We start from the raw sequence: 18,457 nt of genomic DNA on the forward strand, positions 1-18,457 counted from the left end.
CAAAAACCGCATGCGTTTTTTGCCGCATCCGGCGTCCATAGGCATGTATTGGAAAATGCGCCACATCGGCCGGATGTGGCGCGATGCGGTTTTTTTTGCCACACAAAAAATGTGCCATGCAACGTTCCATCCAGCCGTCGCATCGGCTAAATCTGCCGCATGCGGCAAAAACCGGACGACACGCAAGCCCATGCGGCACAATGCGGCACTAATGTAAATCTATGCAAAAAAAAAGCAACCGGCGGCAAAAAAAAACAGTTGCGTATTTTCTGCAAAGTCCCGGATTGTGCCGCACAGGAAAAACCGGAGGTGTGAAAGCAGCCTAACTTTGACAAGTATTTGGATGACATGGAGCAGGTAAAGCGTTGCCGCAAGGACAAAGATTTCACTCCGTCTCCTATAGCAGCAGATTGACCAGATTTCAGTAAAATTTTTCACTTGCTCTCAAAGAAATAGAAAAATTCAACCGTTTATCAAAACTGACTGTGCATGAGGCAATTCCTTTATACCTGGAAATTGTTAGAGATATTGCCCATGTGGTTACAGCTTTGCCTCCAACCCAAGTTACTGTAGAGAGGTTGTTCTCTAGCCTTAAAATTATTAGGTCAGATTTGAGGTCATCTGCGAACGAGGATCTGATGGAGGCAAATCTATTTCTTACAACAAATTCATAGACTGCACAAATGTTATTTAGTATGTTTTTGTTGAAAACTGTTTTTTGCCACTTACATAGTGTATTACATAGTGTTATATATAACACTATGTACGTGGCAAAAAACAGTTTTCAACAAAAACATACTAAATAATAACATTTAGTAAAAAGCTTATATTTAAGTGAAAACTTTACTGTAGTACAATGTGAACATCAGACATTTAATCATTTTTATGATACAAAAATCAAGATATTTAGATAGAACATAAAATATATTTATTTGAAATACAGCTTTAGAACACAAAAAAACTAATAAATTGTAAATATGTAATACAATATGTAATTTTATATATATATATATATATATATATATATATATATATATACACACACATACACAAGATATATATGTAATCTACTGTATATTACATAGTGTATTACATATTTACAATTTATTACAGTTTTTTGTGTTCTAAAGTTGTATTCCAATTTTATCTTCTATCCAAATATCTTGATTATTGTATCATAAAAATTATAAAATGTCTGATGTTCACATACACATGTTCGTCTACTACAATAAATGTTTCACCCAACTATAAGCAATATATGTAGGAGTCAGAGTCGTGGAGTCGGTGTCGAAGGTTTGGCTTACCGATTCCACAGCCCAGGCTGTATACCCCCAGTACTATCTGTCCCACGCACTCCAGAGCTGTATACCCCAATACTATCTGTCCCACGCACCCCAGTGCTGTATACCCCCAGTATTTTCCCCACGCACTCCAGAGCTATATACCCCCAGTACTATCTGTCCCACACACCCCAGTGCTGTATACCGCCAGTACTATCGGTCTCACGTACCTTTGAGCTGTATACTCCCATAACTGTTTGTCCCCACCACCCCAGAGCTGTATAACCCCAGAACTGTTAGTCCCCACCACCCCAGTGCTGTATACCCCCACCCTAGTGCTGAATACCCGCAGTACTGTCTGTCCCCCCCTCCCCAGTGCTGTATACCCTCAGAATTGTCTGTTCCCCCACCCCAGTGCTGTATACCCCCAGAACTGTCTGTTCCCCCACCCCAGTGCTGTATGTTCCCAGAACTGTCTGTTCCCTGACACCAGTGCTGTATACCCCCAGAACTGTCTGTCCACCGACCTCAGTACTGTATACTATTATTTATTATAGCGCCATTTATTCCATGGCGCTTTACAAGCGAAAGAGGGTATACGTACAACAATCATTAAAAGTACAAAACAGACTAGTATAGGAGGAGAGAGGACCCTGCCCGCGAGGGCTCACAGTCTATAGGGAATGGGTGATGGTACTATAGGCGAGGACAGAGCTGGTTGCGCAGTGGTGTACTGGACTGACGGCTATTGTAGGTTGTAGGCTTGTTGGACGAGGTGGGTCTTGAGGTTCCTCTTGAAGCTTTCCACGGTTGGGAAGAGTCTGATATGCTGAGGTACAGCGTTCCAGAGTATGAAGGAGCCATGGGAGAAATCTTGTATGTGATTGTGGGAAGAGGAGATAAGAGAGGAGTAGAGAAGGAGATCTTGTGAAGATCTGAGGTTGCGTGCAAGTAGGTACCGGGAGACTAGGTCACAGATGTAGGGAAGAGACAGGTTGTGGATGGCTTTGTATGTCATGGTTAATGTTTTGAACTGGAGTCGTTGGGCGATGGGAAGCCAGTGAAGGGATTGGCAGAGTGGCGAGGCTGGGGAATAGCGAGGGGAGAGGTGGATTAAGCGGGCCACAGAGTTTAGGATAGATTGGAGGGGTGCAAGAGTGTTGGAAGGGAGGCCAGAGAGCAGGATGTAGTAGTCGAAGCGGGAGATGATGAGGGCATGCACTAATGTTTTGCTGATTCTTGGTTAAGGAAATCATGGCTAACATGTCTGTTAGCCATGGCCCCCAATAAGCGCTGCACAGCCACATGCCCAGGAGGAGATGGATGGGAGACAAGATGGGGAGGTGAGTGACACTGCTGCCGGCTTCCCCATATTAATATCTCATACCGATGATCACGTTACAGTAAATGACAACGCCGATAAAAAATTATTTATCTCCCACCTGGCATTATCAAACATGTCAGCTGGGAGATAAATCTCCTCCCCAGTCCCCTCCGGTCCCCCTGTGTTGCCAAAGTGCCCCCCCCGACCACCACCCCCCAACCATAATCCAAGATGGTGACGCGCACAGCAGCGCGCCACACGCATTCACCCTCTCCCTCTGATTTCTGTCGCATGTGCCAGGACACATGCGACAGACAACTCCTCCCCAGGCCCTGCCAGGTCACCCCCTATTTCCCCCCGGTGTCTCCCGGTGTTCCCCCGTACCTTAGCCTCGGCGATCACAGTGATCCCTCCCCTTCTACTGTAGCGCTGGTCACATGTGTGCACTGTGCAGAGCAGCTGACAACTCAGCTTCCTGTGTTCAGTGTGAGCTGGCTGCTGCTTGGCACTCTGCTGCTGTGACCCGGGGAGAGTGGGTGCAGATTCTTTGCACCCACACTCCTCACATCGAGGGTCTGCACTCCTAGAAAATGGGGGATACGTTCCCTGAACGTGGCTCCCATATTCTAGAAGGTCCAGAGTCATTGTGGGACTTCCAAAATGGATTACAGGGGACCAGATTTTTTTTTTCTCTTTTCAATAAATTGGTGAAAGAGGGAATGTTTTGGGGAGTGTTTTTTCAAATATTTTTTTTTTTTTGTCATTTTTTTTTTATTACTGTCAATTAGTTATGTCGGGTATCTGATAGACGCCATGACATAACTGCTGGGCTTGATGCCAGGAGACATTACACATCTGCATCAACCCCATTTATTACCCCGTTTGCCACCGCACCAGGGCAACAGGATGAGTTGGGGTGAAGCACCTGGATTGGCGCATCTAATAGATTCACCACTTCTGGGGTGGCTGCGGCCTATGTTTAGGCTGGGAAGAGTCCAATAACCATGGCTCTTCCCACCCTGAGAATACCAGACCCCAGCTGTCAGCTTCACCTTGGCTGGTGATCTAATTTGGGGGGGACCCCACGTTTGTTTTTTTTAAAAAAAAACAGCCTGGGGAGCCCTGCAAATTGATCACCAGCCAAGGTGAAGCTGTCAGCTGTGGTTTGCAGGCTACAGCTGTCTGTTTTAGCCTAGCTGGCTATCAAAAATAGGGGGACCCCACATCGTTTATTATTATTTTTTGGGGGGGGGCTAAATACAAGGATAGGCACCCTTTAATGCCACATATAAGGCACTAAAGAGCGCCAGCTTAGAATATGCAGGGGGTGAGACATTATATTTGTTTGACATCTATCCATTCATCCATTGTAGCATTTTAGGCTGTGCGCCCACTATCAGGGTTTGCAGCGTTTTGGGCGCAGAGTGTTTTCCCTAGGTCCATAACGCTGCGTTGTGCAGTACAAGCACAGTGGAAGGATTTTTAGAAATCCCGTGCCAGTTGTGCTTCTTTTCTCCGCAGCATACACTGACGTGTGGTGCAGCTTCCCAAGCCTCAGCATGTCAATTTATGCTGCGGAGACAAGAGTGTTCTCTGCAGGTAGAATAGAGCTAAAGTCCACAGCAGCCTGAACCCAAATCGTGGGCATGGGCAGCTGCGTTCTCCCGTGGACAACACTCACATCTCTGCAGGAAGGCTGACACTGTGTACTAGACGCCGTGTCGCTGGATCATGGCCACATAGCCTAACAGTGAGAAATTTGTTGCTACAGCAACATTTTTGTGAAGTACCTGTAGATTCAAAATGCAATGAGATGACACACAGTTAGGGTCACAGAGCTAGGGACCCCAATATAGAGATATACCTTGACGAGGTCTTGGGGCTCAGTTACATTGATCAATGCGATTGCTAAATATCTCCTTTTTCCTAATATTCATGGCAGGTATGCAATTCATTATTCACATGTTCAAATTAGCAAGTAGCATTTTTCATTGTATATTCCAATATTTTTCCATATGCTTGAGGCATTATACCATTATCTAAGTTTGATGTGCAGCCTTATCCTTATATATAGTATGTATTTTTTGGCTTGCACTCATAATATATATATATATTAGTGCTCACTTCAGTTATCCTATTCACTTATATGTAGTTTTTTCTGAATGTGAACACAGCTCCGCCCCTTTCGGCCATGTTTTTTCCATCTCCTATATAAGAAAGTCCTTAGTTACCCCTCTTCACCCACAGCAGTTTTTAATTGCAATGAGATGACACACAGTTAGGGTCACAGAGCTAGGGACCCCAATATAGAGATATACCTTGACGAGGTCTTGGGGCTCAGTTACATTGTTCAATGCGATTGCTAAATATCTCCTTTTTCCTAATATTCATAGCAGGTATGCAATTCATTATTCACATGTTCAAGTCAGCAAGTAGCATTTTTCATTGTATATTCCAATCTTTTTCCATATGCTTGAGGCATTATACAATTATCTAAGTTTGATGTGCAGCCTTATCCTTAAACACATGTGAGGTATCACCGCGCTCATAAGAAAGTGGGTAACAAACGTTGAGGTCAAAGTTTTGGAATTACCTCTTGAAAAAGTGAGAAAATTGATGTTAAAGCAACATTTTTGAGAAAATTATTAAAATTTTCAATATGACAACGTAATGTTATCAAAATCTGTGAAGTACCTGTGGGTCAAAAATGCTCACTATACCCCTAGATAGAAGCCTTGAGGGGTCTAGTTTCCAAAATGGTGTCACTTGTGGGGGTTTCTGCTGTTTAGGTACCTTAGTGGACCTGTAAATGCAACATGGTGCCCACAATCTATTTCAGCCAAATTTGCTTTCCAAAATTCAAATATTGCTCCTTCTGTTCCGAGCCCTCCCATTTGTCCAAACAGAGGTTTCTGACCACATGTGGGGTATCGGCGCGATCATAAGAAAGTGGGGAACAAGTTTTGGGGTCCATTTTGTTGTGTTATTTCTTCTAAAAGTGAATAAATTTGGGGTAGAGCAACATTTTTAGGTAAAATTTTAATTTTTTGCTTTTTTTCATTCCACATTGCTTTTGTTCATGTGAAGCACCTGAAGGGTTAATAAACTTCTTGAATGTGGTTTTGAGTACTTTGGGGGGTGCAGTTTTTAGAATGGTGTCACTTTTGGGTATTTTCTGTCACCTAGGCCTCTCAAAGTCACTTCAAATGTGATGTGGTCCCTAAAATATGGTTTTGTAAATTTTGATGTAAAAATGAGAAATCGCTGATAAACTTTGAACTCTTCTAACTTCCTAACAAAAAAAAAAAAAATTGTTTCCAAAATTGTGCTTATGTAAAGTAGACATGTGGGAAATGTTATTTATTAACTATTTTGTGTCACAGAAATCTCTGGTTTAATGGTATAAAAATTCAAAAGTTGAAAATTGCTAAATTTTCAACATTTTTGCCAAAATTCAATTTTTTTCATAAATAAACGCAAAAAATATTGTCCTAAATTTGGTACTAACATGAAGTCCAATATGTGACGAAAAAACAATGTCAGAATCACCGGGATCCGTTGAAGCGTTCCAGAGTTATAACCTCATGAAGTGACACTGGTCAGAATTGCAAAATTTGGTCTGGTCATTAAGGTGAAAATTAGCTCCGTCACTAAGGGGTTAAATATGTATATGTGCGTTTCTATGTGTGTATGGGCCCACAAAAACCTGGAGCCGGCCCTGGATGTACTGGAAGTTGTCAGTTCATGCAATACAAATGTTTATGGGTCTGACCTGACATTACAATTGTGGAACCATGTACTGCTTGTGGTTCTGATTATGTATTTCTGTACCAATGCGGGTTTTGAGGGGGGAGGGAGGGGCGCCCCACAAGTCCTGAACAGCACGGGGCCCTGGTTACCCTTAGGCTACATGCGCACGCTGCGTTTTTTTGGTGCAGTTTTGTGGTCAGAACGTCTATGAGAAGTCAGATTTGCTATGCGCACATTGCAGTTTGTCAGCGTTTTAGGCTATGTGCCCACGTAGTGTATTTTCATGCAGTTACGCTGCGATCTGCACCGCAGCGTAACTGCGTGCGTCCTGCGACCCCTGCACAGTCTATGAAGATTGTGCATGAGACGTGCGCACGTGGCGTATTATAACGCAGGGATTCGGCTAGTGCCGAAGCGCTGCGTTCTAAGAAGCGACATGTCACTTCTTCCGTGCGCTCTGCGTGCAGCCCCCGCTCTGTCTATAGGAGGGGCTGCATTCAGAGCGCATGAAATCGGCTTCAGTGCGTTCGGTTTCTGCAGCGATTTGAAGCGCGCGTGTGCTGTTCAAATCGCTGCAGAAATTTCTGCAGGGACAGAATGCTACGTGCGCACATAGCCTTATTAATCCGCTCCTGCCTACAACACAGACCTCACTGACGATCACTATCACCTTTGCTGCAGGACTTGTCACCATTAAGAAAATAAAACCTGAAGAGTCTGCACGGGGACACACTAAGATAAAAATCACCTTGTAACTTTTTCATGCAGATCGGCACCGCCGGAAGCGTCCTGGAGGCCACCGTTATACGAATCACGTGATCTTTTCCCCGAGGAGCGGAGGAACCTGGGAAATGTAGTTTTTCGAACCCAGGAAAGAAGTGACGTGACGTGACGTGACGCCGGTATTTCGTTACCATGCAACAGAGATGGTATCCTGAAAAATCCGGAGCGGAGACACCGCTGAGATCACAGCTACGGGGACGTGAACTGCCACATTGTAACAGATGCTCACCTGTGCCTGTGTACTCAGGCTCTGCGCCGCTCAGCTGTCCCTGCACACTCTGGCTCTGCGCCGCTCAGCTGTCCCTGCGCACTCAGGCTCTGCGCCGCTCAGCTGTCCCTGTACACTCAGGCTCTGCGCCGCTCAGCTGTCCCTGCGCACTCAGGCTCTGCGCCGCTCAGCTGTCCCTGTGCACTCAGGCTCTGCGCCGCTCAGCTGTCCCTGCGCACTCTGGCTCTGCGCCGCTCAGCTGTCCCTGTACACTCAGGCTCTGCGCCGCTCAGCTGTCCCTGCGCACTCAGGCTCGGCGCCGCTCAGCTGTCCCTGCGCACTCAGGCTCTGCGCCGCTCAGCTGTCCCTGCACACTCAGGCTCTGCGCCGCTCAGCTGTCCCTGCACACTCAGGCTCTGCGCCGCTCAGCTGTCCCTGCACACTCAGGCTCTGCGCCGCTCAGCTGTCCCTGCACACTCAGGCTCTGCGCCGCTCAGCTGTCCCTGCACACTCAGGCTCTGCGCCACTCAGCTGTCCCTGCGCACTCAGGCTCTGCGCTGCTGAGCTGTCCCTGTGCACTCAGGCTCTGCGCTGCTGAGCTGTCCCTGTACACTCAGGCTCTGCGCCGCTCAGCTGTCCCTGCACACTCAGGGCTCTGCGCCGCTCAGCTGTCCCTGTACACTCAGGGCTCTGCGCTGCTCAGCTGTCCCTGTACACTCGGGCTCTGCGCTGCTCAGCTGTCCCTGTACACTCGGGCTCTGCGCCGCTCAGCTGTCCCTGCACACTCAGGGCTCTTCACCGCTCAGCTGTCCCTGCACACTCAGGCTCTGCGCCGCTCAGCTGTCCCTGCACACTCAGGCTCTGCGCCGCTCAGCTGTCCCTGCACACTCAGGCTCTGCGCCGCTCAGCTGTCCCTGCGCACTCAGGCTCTGCGCTGCTGAGCTGTCCCTGTGCACTCAGGCTCTGCGCCGCTCAGCTGTCCCTGTACACTCGGGCTCTGCGCCGCTCAGCTGTCCCTGCACACTCAGGCTCTGCGCCGCTCAGCTGTCCCTGCACACTCAGGCTCTGCGCCGCTCAGCTGTCCCTGCACACTCAGGCTCTGCGCCGCTCAGCTGTCCCTGCACACTCAGGCTCTGCGCCGCTCAGCTGTCCCTGCGCACTCAGGCTCTGCGCTGCTGAGCTGTCCCTGTGCACTCAGGCTCTGCGCCGCTCAGCTGTCCCTGTACACTCGGGCTCTGCGCCGCTCAGCTGTCCCTGCGCACTCAGGCTCTTCACCGCTGAGCTGTCCCTGCACACTCAGGGCTCTTCACCGCTCAGCTGTCCCTGTACACTCAGGCTCTGCGCCGCTCAGCTGTCCCTGCGCACTCAGGGCTCTGCGCCGCTCAGCTGTCCCTGTGCACTCAGGCTCTGCGCCGCTCAGCTGTCCCTACACACTCAGGGCTCTGCGCTGCTCAGCTGTCCCTGCACACTCAGGGCTCTGCGCTGCTCAGCTGTCCCTGTGCACTCAGGCTCTGCGCCGCTCAGCTGTCCCTGCACACTCAGGGCTCTGCGCTGCTCAGCTGTCCCTACGAACTCAGGGCTCTGCGCCGCTCAGCTGTCCCAGCGCACTCAGGGCTCTGCGCTGCTGAGCTGTCCCTGTGCACTCAGGCTCTGCGCTGCTCAGCTGTCCCTGTGCACTCAGGCTCTGCACCGCTCAGCTGTCCCTGTGCACTTAGGCTCTGCGCCGCTCAGCTGTCCCTGCGCACTCAGGCTCTTCACCGCTGAGCTGTCCCTGCACACTCAGGGCTCTTCACCGCTCAGCTGTCCCTGCGGACTCAGGGCTCTGCGCTGCTGAGCTGTCTCTGCACACTCAGGCTCTGCGCCGCTCAGCTGTCCCTGCGCACTCAGGCTCTTCACCGCTGAGCTGTCCCTGCACACTCAGGGCTCTTCACCGCTCAGCTGTCCCTGTACACTCAGGCTCTGCGCCGCTCAGCTGTCCCTGCGCACTCAGGCTCTGCGCCGCTCAGCTGTCCCTGCACACTCAGGGCTCTGCGCTGCTCAGCTGTCCCTGCACACTCAGGCTCTGCGCCGCTCAGCTGTCCCTGCACACTCAGGGCTCTGCGCTGCTCAGCTGTCCCTGCACACTCAGGGCTCTGCGCTGCTCAGCTGTCCCTGTGCACTCAGGCTCTGCACCGCTCAGCTGTCCCTGCACACTCAGGGCTCTGCGCTGCTCAGCTGTCCCTGCGCACTCAGGGCTCTGCGCCGCTCAGCTGTCCCAGCGCACTCAGGGCTCTGCGCTGCTCAGCTGTCCCTGCACACTCAGGCTCTGCGCCGCTCAGCTGTCCCTGCACACTCAGGGCTCTGCGCTGCTCAGCTGTCCCTGCACACTCAGGGCTCTGCGCTGCTCAGCTGTCCCTGTGCACTCAGGCTCTGCGCCGCTCAGCTGTCCCTGCACACTCAGGGCTCTGCGCTGCTCAGCTGTCCCTGCGCACTCAGGGCTCTGCGCCGCTCAGCTGTCTCAGCGCACTCAGGGCTCTGCGCCGCTCAGCTGTCCCTGTGCACTCGGGCTCTGCGCCGCTCAGCTGTCCCTGTACACTCGGGCTCTGCGCCGCTCAGCTGTCCCTATACACTCGGGCTCTGCGCCGCTCAGCTGTCCCTGTACACTCGGGCTCTGCGCCGCTCAGCTGTCCCTGTACACTCGGGCTCTGCGCCGCTCAGCTGTCCCTGTGCACTCAGGCTCTGCGCCGCTCAGCTGTCCCTGCGCACTCAGGGCTCTGCGCCGCTCAGCTGTCCCTGTACACTCAGGGCTCTGCGCTGCTCAGCTGTCCCTGTACACTCAGGCTCTGCGCTGCTCAGCTGTCCCTGTACACTCAGGGCTCTTCACCGCTCAGCTGTCCCTGTACACTCAGGCTCTGCACCACTGAGCTGTCCCTGTACACTCAGGGCTCTGCGCCGCTCAGCTGTCCCTGTACACTCGGGCTCTGCGCCGCTCCGCTGTCCCTGTGCACTCAGGCTCTGCGCCGCTCAGCTGTCCCTGCGCACTCAGGCTCTGCGCCGCTCAGCTGTCCCAGCGCACTCAGGGCTCTGCGCCGCTCAGCTGTCCCAGCGCACTCAGGGCTCTGCGCCGCTCAGCTGTCCCTGTGCACTCAGGCTCTGCGCTGCTCAGCTGTCCCTGTGCACTCAGGCTCTGCGCTGCTCAGCTGTCCCTGTGCACTCAGGCTCTGCGCCGCTCAGCTGTCCCTGCGCACTCAGGCTCTGCGCCGCTCAGCTGTCCCTGCGCACTCAGGCTCTGCGCTGCTCAGCTGTCCCTGCACACTCAGGCTCTGCGCCGCTCAGCTGTCCCTGTACACTCAGGCTCTGCGCCGCTCAGCTGTCCCTGTACACTCAGGCTCTGCGCCGCTCAGCTGTCCCTGTGCACTCAGGCTCTGCGCCGCTCAGCTGTCCCTGCGCACTCAGGGCTCTGCGCCGCTCAGCTGTCCCTGCGCACTCAGGCTCTGCGCCGCTCAGCTGTCCCTGCGCACTCAGGCTCTACGCCGCTCAGCTGTCCCTGCGCACTCAGGCTCTGCGCCGCTCAGCTGTCCCTGTGCACTCAGGCTCTGCGCCGCTCAGCTGTCCCAGCGCACTCAGGGCTCTGCGCCGCTCAGCTGTCCCAGCGCACTCAGGGCTCTGCGCCGCTCAGCTGTCCCAGCGCACTCAGGGCTCTGCGCCGCTCAGCTGTCCCTGTACACTCAGGCTCTGCGCTGCTCAGCTGTCCCTGTACACTCAGGCTCTGCGCCGCTCAGCTGTCCCTGTGCACTCAGGCTCTGCGCCGCTCAGCTGTCCCTGTGCACTCAGGCTCTGCGCCGCTCAGCTGTCCCAGCGCACTCAGGCTCTGCGCCGCTCAGCTGTCCCAGCGCACTTAGGCTCTGCGCCGCTCAGCTGTCCCAGCGCACTCAGGGCTCTGCGCCGCTCAGCTGTCCCTGTACACTCGGGCTCTGCGCCGCTCAGCTGTCCCTGTACACTCGGGCTCTGCGCCGCTCAGCTGTCCCTGTACACTCGGGCTCTGCGCCGCTCAGCTGTCCCTGTACACTCGGGCTCTGCGCCGCTCAGCTGTCCCTGTACTCTCGGGCTCTGCGCCGCTCAGCTGTCCCTGTGCACTCAGGCTCTGCGCCGCTCAGCTGTCCCTACGCACTCAGGCTCTGCGCCGCTCAGCTGTCCCAGCGCACTCAGGGCTCTGCGCCGCTCAGCTGTCCCAGCGCACTCAGGGCTCTGCGCCGCTCAGCTGTCCCTGTACACTCAGGCTCTGCGCCGCTCAGCTGTCCCTGCGCACTCAGGCTCTGCGCCGCTCAGCTGTCCCAGCGCACTCAGGGCTCTGCGCCGCTCAGCTGTCCCAGCGCACTCAGGGCTCTGCGCCGCTCAGCTGTCCCTGTACACTCAGGCTCTGCGCTGCTCAGCTGTCCCTGTACACTCAGGCTCTGCGCCGCTCAGCTGTCCCTGTGCACTCAGGCTCTGCGCCGCTCAGCTGTCCCTGTACACTCAGGCTCTGCGCCGCTCAGCTGTCCCTGTACACTCAGGCTCTGCGCCGCTCAGCTGTCCCTGTGCACTCAGGCTCTGCGCCGCTCAGCTGTCCCAGCGCACTCAGGGCTCTGCACTGCTGAGCTGTCACTGTGCACTCAGGGCTCTGCGCCGCTCAGCTGTCCCTGTACACTCAGGCTCTGCGCCGCTCAGCTGTCCCTGCGCACTCAGGGCTCTGCACTGCTGAGCTGTCCCTGCGCACTCAGGGCTCTGCGCCACTCAGCTGTCCCTGTACACTCAGGCTCTGCGCCGCTCAGCTGTCCCTGTGCACTCAGGCTCTGCTCCGCTCAGCTGTCCCTGCGCACTCAGGCTCTGCACCGCTGAGCTGTCCCTGCGCACTCAGGGCTCTGCGCCGCTCAGCTGTCCCTGTGCACTCAGGGCTCTGCACTGCTGAGCTGTCCCTGTGAACTCAGGCTCTGCACCGCTGAGCTGTCCCTGTGCACTCTGGCTCTGCACCGCTCAGCTGTCCCTGTGCACTCTGGCTCTGCGCCGCTGAGCTGTCCCTGTGCACTCTGGCTCTGCGCCGCTGAGCTGTCCCTGTGCACTCAGGCTCTGCACCACTGAGCTGTCCCTGCGCACTCAGGCTCTTCACCGCTGAGCTGTCCCTGCGCACTCAGTCTCTGCGCCGCTCAGCTGTCCCTGTGCACTCAGGCTCTGCGCCGCTCAGCTGTCCCTGTGCACTCAGGACTCTGCACTGCTGAGCTGTCCCTGTGAACTCAGGCTCTGCACCGCTGAGCTGTCCCTGTGCACTCTGGCTCTGCACCGCTCAGCTGTCCCTGTGCACTCTGGCTCTGCGCCGCTGAGCTGTCCCTGTGCACTCTGGCTCTGCGCCGCTGAGCTGTCCCTGTGCACTCAGGCTCTGCACCACTGAGCTGTCCCTGCGCACTCAGGCTCTTCACCGCTGAGCTGTCCCTGTGCACTCAGGCTCTGCACCACTGAGCTGTCCCTGTGCACTCAGGCTCTGCACCACTGAGCTGTCCCTGCGCACTCAGGCTCTTCACCGCTGAGCTGTCATTGTGTACTCAGGGCTCTGCGCCACTCAGCTGTCCTTGCGCACTCAGGCTCTGCACCGCTGAGCTGTCATTGTGTACTCAGGCTCTGCACCGCTGAGCTGTCATTGTGTACTCAGGCTCTGCGCCGCTCAGCTGTCCCTGCGCACTCAGGGCTCTGCACTGCTGAGTTGTCCCTGCGCACTCAGGCTCTGCACTGCTAAGCTGTCCCTGTGCACTCAGGCTCTGCACCGCTGAGCTGTCCCTGTGCACTCAGGCTCTGCACCGCTGAGCTGTCCCTGCGCACTCAGGGCTCTGCGCCGCTCAGCTGTCCCTGCGCACTCAGGGCTCTGCACTGCTGAGCTGTCCCTGTGCACTCAGGCTCTGCACCGCTGAGCTGTCCCTGTGCACTCAGGCTCTGCACCGCTGAGCTGTCCCTGCGCACTCAGGATCTTCACCGCTCAGCTGTCCCTGCGCACTCAGGGCTCTGCGCCGCTCAGCTGTCCCTGCGCACTCAGGCTCTGCGCCGCTCAGCTGTCCCTGTGCACTCTGGCTCTGCGCCGCTCAGCTGTCCCTGTGCACTCTGGCTCTGCGCCGCTCAGCTGTCCCTGTGCACTCTGGCTCTGCGCCGCTCAGCTGTCCCTGCGCACTCTGGCTCTTCACCGCTGAGCTGTCCCTGTGCACTCAGGCTCTGCACCACTGAGCTGTCCCTGTGCACTCAGGCTCTGCACCACTGAGCTGTCCCTGCGCACTCAGGCTCTGCACCACTGAGCTGTCATTGTGTACTCAGGCTCTGCACCGCTGAGCTGTCATTGTGTACTCAGGCTCTGCGCCGCTCAGCTGTCCCTGCGCACTCGGGGCTCTGCACTGCTGAGCTGTCCCTGTGCACTCAGGTCCTGCACCGCTGAGCTGTCCTTGTGCACTCAGGCTCTGGATCGCTGAGCTGTCATTGTGTACTCAGGGCTATGCGCACTCAGGCTCTGTACCGCTCAGCTGTCCCTGTGCACTCAGGGCTATGTACACTCAGGCTCTGCACACTCACGACTATGTGCAATCACGGCAATGTGCACTCAGGCTTGATACCCAGCCAAGATAAAGCCCGACAGCTGGGGGGCTGGTATTCTCAGGCTGGGGAGACCCATGCTTATAAAGCCCCCCAGCCTAAAAATAGCAGCCTGCAGCCCACCCAGGATTGTTGACCCAGCTCATCCCAATTGCCCTGGTGTGGTGCTAACTGGGGTAATAAGGGTTTAATGTCAGGTCACAGCTGCCACTAAGCCTTAGATTAGTAATAAGGGGCGTCTATGAGACTCCCCCATTACTAATCTGTAAGTGAAAGTAAATAAACACAAACACTGAAAAAATCCTTTATTTGAAATAAAATAAAAAAAAAAACTTTCATCCCTTTATTAACCCCCAAAACACCCATGTCCCACGTAATCCACACGAGGTCCCACGAGGATTCCAGCTCTGCTCTGTTACTAAAGGCACAGCATGTGATCATGTCCGCCCTCTGTAACTTCAGGCAGAGACTGAGCCGCACGATGAGAGGTGACGCCACTCAGGTTAGTTGCGGCCACAGCTGGAGGTTCCCACAGTCCTCTTCCTGTGACCGCAGGTAACCTGACCTTAGATTCAAAGTGTTTTTTTGCCAAGAGATTCAGATTTGGTGCTAACATTTTTACAGCATATTCCTGCACCCAATCTACACCTCCTGGCAAAAAAAATGCATTGGTACCACATGCGGTATGATGTGGTAGTAATGCGATTTTTGTTGGGTTTTTTGCCAGGAGGTGTAGATTGGGAACAGGAATATGGTGTAAAAATTTCAGCACCAAATCTGCATCTCAGCAAAAAAATGCACAAAAACAGTTTTGACACAGTTTCAGTGCGGTTTTCTGTCAGGAGGTGCAAATTTGATGCTGATATATAGTGCAGACATTTCAGCACCAAATTTTCACCTCCAGGAAGAAAGCAATGCACCAAAACGGCATCAAAACTTCTTTACCTGGGTCAAGGACCTCAATCTATTTGGCAGAAAGATGGGAAAAGTTCCTTTTAAATAATGACAGGGAACAATGTAGGAAGATGGGCCTATATGAGGAGGATGTGGAGAGTTATCAAACCCTGATGTTATTTTGTTCTTGTAACAATCCCACCAACTCTAGTGGTCTGAGCCCATTTACCAACCTGAAGACCAATAGCGCCAAAATGCCACCACCATCAGGCATCACCATCATCAATATATTTTTGACTCTGGGAGACAGGGATTTGCGTAAAATTCCCTGTAAAAAATAATGTAAATTAAAATGTTACTGAGCAAGAAAAAAACGTCCTTAAAACATTGTAAAAAAAAAAAGATAGTTATAATGAAGCCCTCGGACAAAAGTGCCAATTTGGTATTACTGGATCATATACAGTATTTTGATATGTGTAATTTAATCCTCAAGCATCCGACGATCTATGATGGGCTGTACAGTGATCCCACACCCGAGTATCTTAACACCTTATGGGATTTACTTGACAGACGCAAAAAGGAGATCCTCATTTTCCCTGGTGAATATATTTTTCTTCTGTGACGTGCCCAAGGTGCACAAGGGTCTTGATACACTCAAGGAGCGCTCCATAGTATTGGACAATGACTTTATAACCCAAAATATAGAGATATATGTGGATCACATATTACTTCCATTTGTGAACTCCCAATCAACACGAGGGACACAATGGATCTATTAAAGATATTAGAGGGTGTGACATTGTATCCCCATACCTATTTGGCATCTATCAATGTCGAGGCGCTTTTTACCAGCATTCACCATGACAAAGGACTACAGGCTGTAAGATACTACTTGGACATCGGAACAAGCAACTGCACTGCAAATATCAACTTTGTTACTGAACTATTGGTGTTTCTTCTGACACACAACACCTTGTGTTTAACCGCAAGTACGACCACCAGCTCATTGGTACAGAAATGGGGAGCCCATGTGCTCCAACTTGCGCTAATATGTTCCTGGGCTGGTGGGAGGAAAAAGATATTTGGGGATGATGACAGTTTGTGGCAGACTTACATCACTCTATGGCCTCGATATATCGATGATGTCTTCTTATTATGGACAGGGAACGAAAGAGATTTTTCCAGTTTCATCACCTGTCTGAACCAGAACTCTCAAGGTCTCAAATTTACCTCGGTAATCAATAGGGACAAACTACTGTTTCTAGATGTTCTGATTAGTAGAAGACAGGATGACACAGTTGACACTAAAGGGTGCTTTACATGCTGCGATATCGCTAAGGAGATATCGTCTGGGTCACGGTGGTTGTGACGCACATCCGGCCTCGTTAGGGAGAGCGCAGTGTGTGACTCCTCTGAGCGACCGTAAACGATAGCAAAAGAGGGAAAAATCGGTGGTCATGAAGAGGTCGTCCTAAAACAAAATATCGTTTTCTGCTCAGTAGCGATGTGGTTCGTCGCTTCTGCGGCACCACACATCGCTGTGTGTGACACCGCAGGAGCGACAACCATCACCTTACCTCCGTCCACCGAAAAAGGAGGAAAAAAGAGGTGGGCGGCATGTTCCGGCCGCTCATCTCCGCCCCTCCTTTTCTATTGGGCAGCAGTTCATTGACGCTGCTGTGACGTCGCTGTGACGCTTAACAAACCGCCCCCTTAGAAAGGAGGCGGTTCGCCGGTCACAGCGACGTCACAGAGCAGGTATGTGCGTGTGACGTTGCCGTAGCGATAATGTTCGCTACGGCAGCGATCACCACATATCAGCCGTACAACGGGGGTGGGTGCTATCGCGCTCGACATCGCCAGCAAATACTAGCGATGTCGCAGCGTGTAAAATACCCCTAAGACTTATCACAAACCCACTGCCACAAATAATCTACTTCATTGGGGTAGTTATCACCCCTTACCCCTCAAGAAAGGTATACCAAAGGGTCAATTCTTGAGACTCCATAGGAATTGTACCAACTGCCGATTTTAAATCACAAGCTGTTGATATGACTAGGAAGTTTGTCAACAGGGGTTTATCCAGTGGATATCATACAGAATGCATACCACCAGGCATGAGCGTGGGACAGAACTGATCTTTTAAACCCCAGAAAATGAGATGAAAGGGACAACTGTATTATCAGGCTGAAAGGTACCGTTGACAGCCAAAGTCAACAAGTTTATAGGGTTCTTAAAAGACATTGGGGTTCTGTTGGCTGACCTTCAAAACGCCATCCTTAAATGTCCAACTGTGAACTATTGCAAAGGACCATCACTTAGGGATTGCCTTGTACACAGCTTTTATCAAAGACTGTTTACCCAAGGCATATGGCTAGACCGTAGAATCTGTGTTTTCTTCCTCAGTGGTAACTGCAGATACTGTGAATTTATGAGACTAGGAAAGTCTGCAGTAAGCGCAGCCAACAACAAGCAATTCTTCATCAGGGCATTGTGAACTGCCGCACCACTGGAGTAGTATATGTAGCCCTGCAATTCTGTCAGATAATACTCAGTTTCTTCTTGAAAATGATTGCAATCACAAATTCTTTGGTATTATTATCTTCATTTATTTTGCTTGCAATGAGAAAAACACAAAAGAGAATGAAACAAAAATCAAATCATTGATCATTTCACACAAAACTCCAAAAATGGGCCAGACAAAAGTATTGGCACCCTTAGGGGCACTTTGCAAACTGCGACATCGCAAGCCGATGCTTGCGATGCCGAGCGTGATAGTCCCCGCCCCCGTCGCAGCTGCGATATCTAGTGATAGCTGCCGTAGCGAACATTATCGCTACGGCAGCTTCACATGCACTCACTTGTCCTGCAACGTCGCTCTGGCTGGCGACCCGTCATAGCGACGTCACACGGCAGGCGGCCAATAGAAGCGGAGGGGCGGAGATGAGCGGGACGTAAACATCCCGCCCACCTCCTTCCTTCCGCATAGCCGGCCGGGACGCAGGTAGGAGATGTTCCTCGCTCCTGCGGCTTCACACACAGCGATGTGTGCTGCCGCTGGAACGAAGAACAACATCGTAACATCGGTCATTTCCAAATTATGGAAATGACCTACGCTACACTGATGATACGAGTACGACGATTTTGCGCTCGTTAATCGTATCAAAAAGGCTTTACACACTACGATATTGCCTGCGACGCCGGATGTGCGTCACTTTCAATTTGACCCCACCGACATCGCACCTGCGATTTCGTAGTGTGCAAAGTGCCCCTTAGCCTAATACTTGGTTGCACAACCTTTAGCCAAAATAATTGCGAACAACCGCTTCCGGTAACCATCAATGAGTTTCTTACAATGCTCTGCAGGAATTTTAGACTATTCTTCTTTGGCAAGCTGCTCCAGGTCCCTGAGATTTGAAGCGTGCCTTCTCCAAACTGCCATTTTGAGATCTCTCCACAGGTGTTCTATGGGATTCAGGTCTGGACTCATTGCTGGCCACTTTAGTAGTCTCCAGTGTTTTCTCTCAAACCATTTTCTAGTGCTTTTTGAAGTGTGTTTTGGGTCATTGTCCTGCTGGAAGACCTATGACCTCTGAGGGAGACCCAGCTTTCTCACACTGGGCCCTACATTAT

The 18,457-nt window shown here is 52.3% G+C and overlaps 1 protein-coding gene across 10 annotated transcripts in view; it reads right to left on the reverse strand.

Moving 5' to 3' along the window:
* OSGEPL1 (O-sialoglycoprotein endopeptidase like 1) overlaps positions 1-18,457 on the reverse strand; it is a 1,349,050-nt gene that overhangs the window by 732,724 nt on the left and 597,869 nt on the right. The window contains exon 1 of one of the 10 annotated variants that reach the window (XM_075317754.1): positions 7,103-7,218. The exons of the other annotated variants lie outside the window; for them this stretch is intronic. Coding sequence (XP_075173869.1) covers positions 7,103-7,118 — 16 coding nt within the window. The 5' untranslated portion in view covers positions 7,119-7,218. Of the gene's footprint in view, positions 1-7,102; positions 7,219-18,457 lie in introns of those variants that run through there. 10 annotated transcript variants of the gene reach the window in all.

This window comes from Anomaloglossus baeobatrachus, chromosome 7 (genome assembly GCF_048569485.1).
Source record: "Anomaloglossus baeobatrachus isolate aAnoBae1 chromosome 7, aAnoBae1.hap1, whole genome shotgun sequence".
Taxonomy (NCBI): domain Eukaryota; kingdom Metazoa; phylum Chordata; class Amphibia; order Anura; family Aromobatidae; genus Anomaloglossus; species Anomaloglossus baeobatrachus.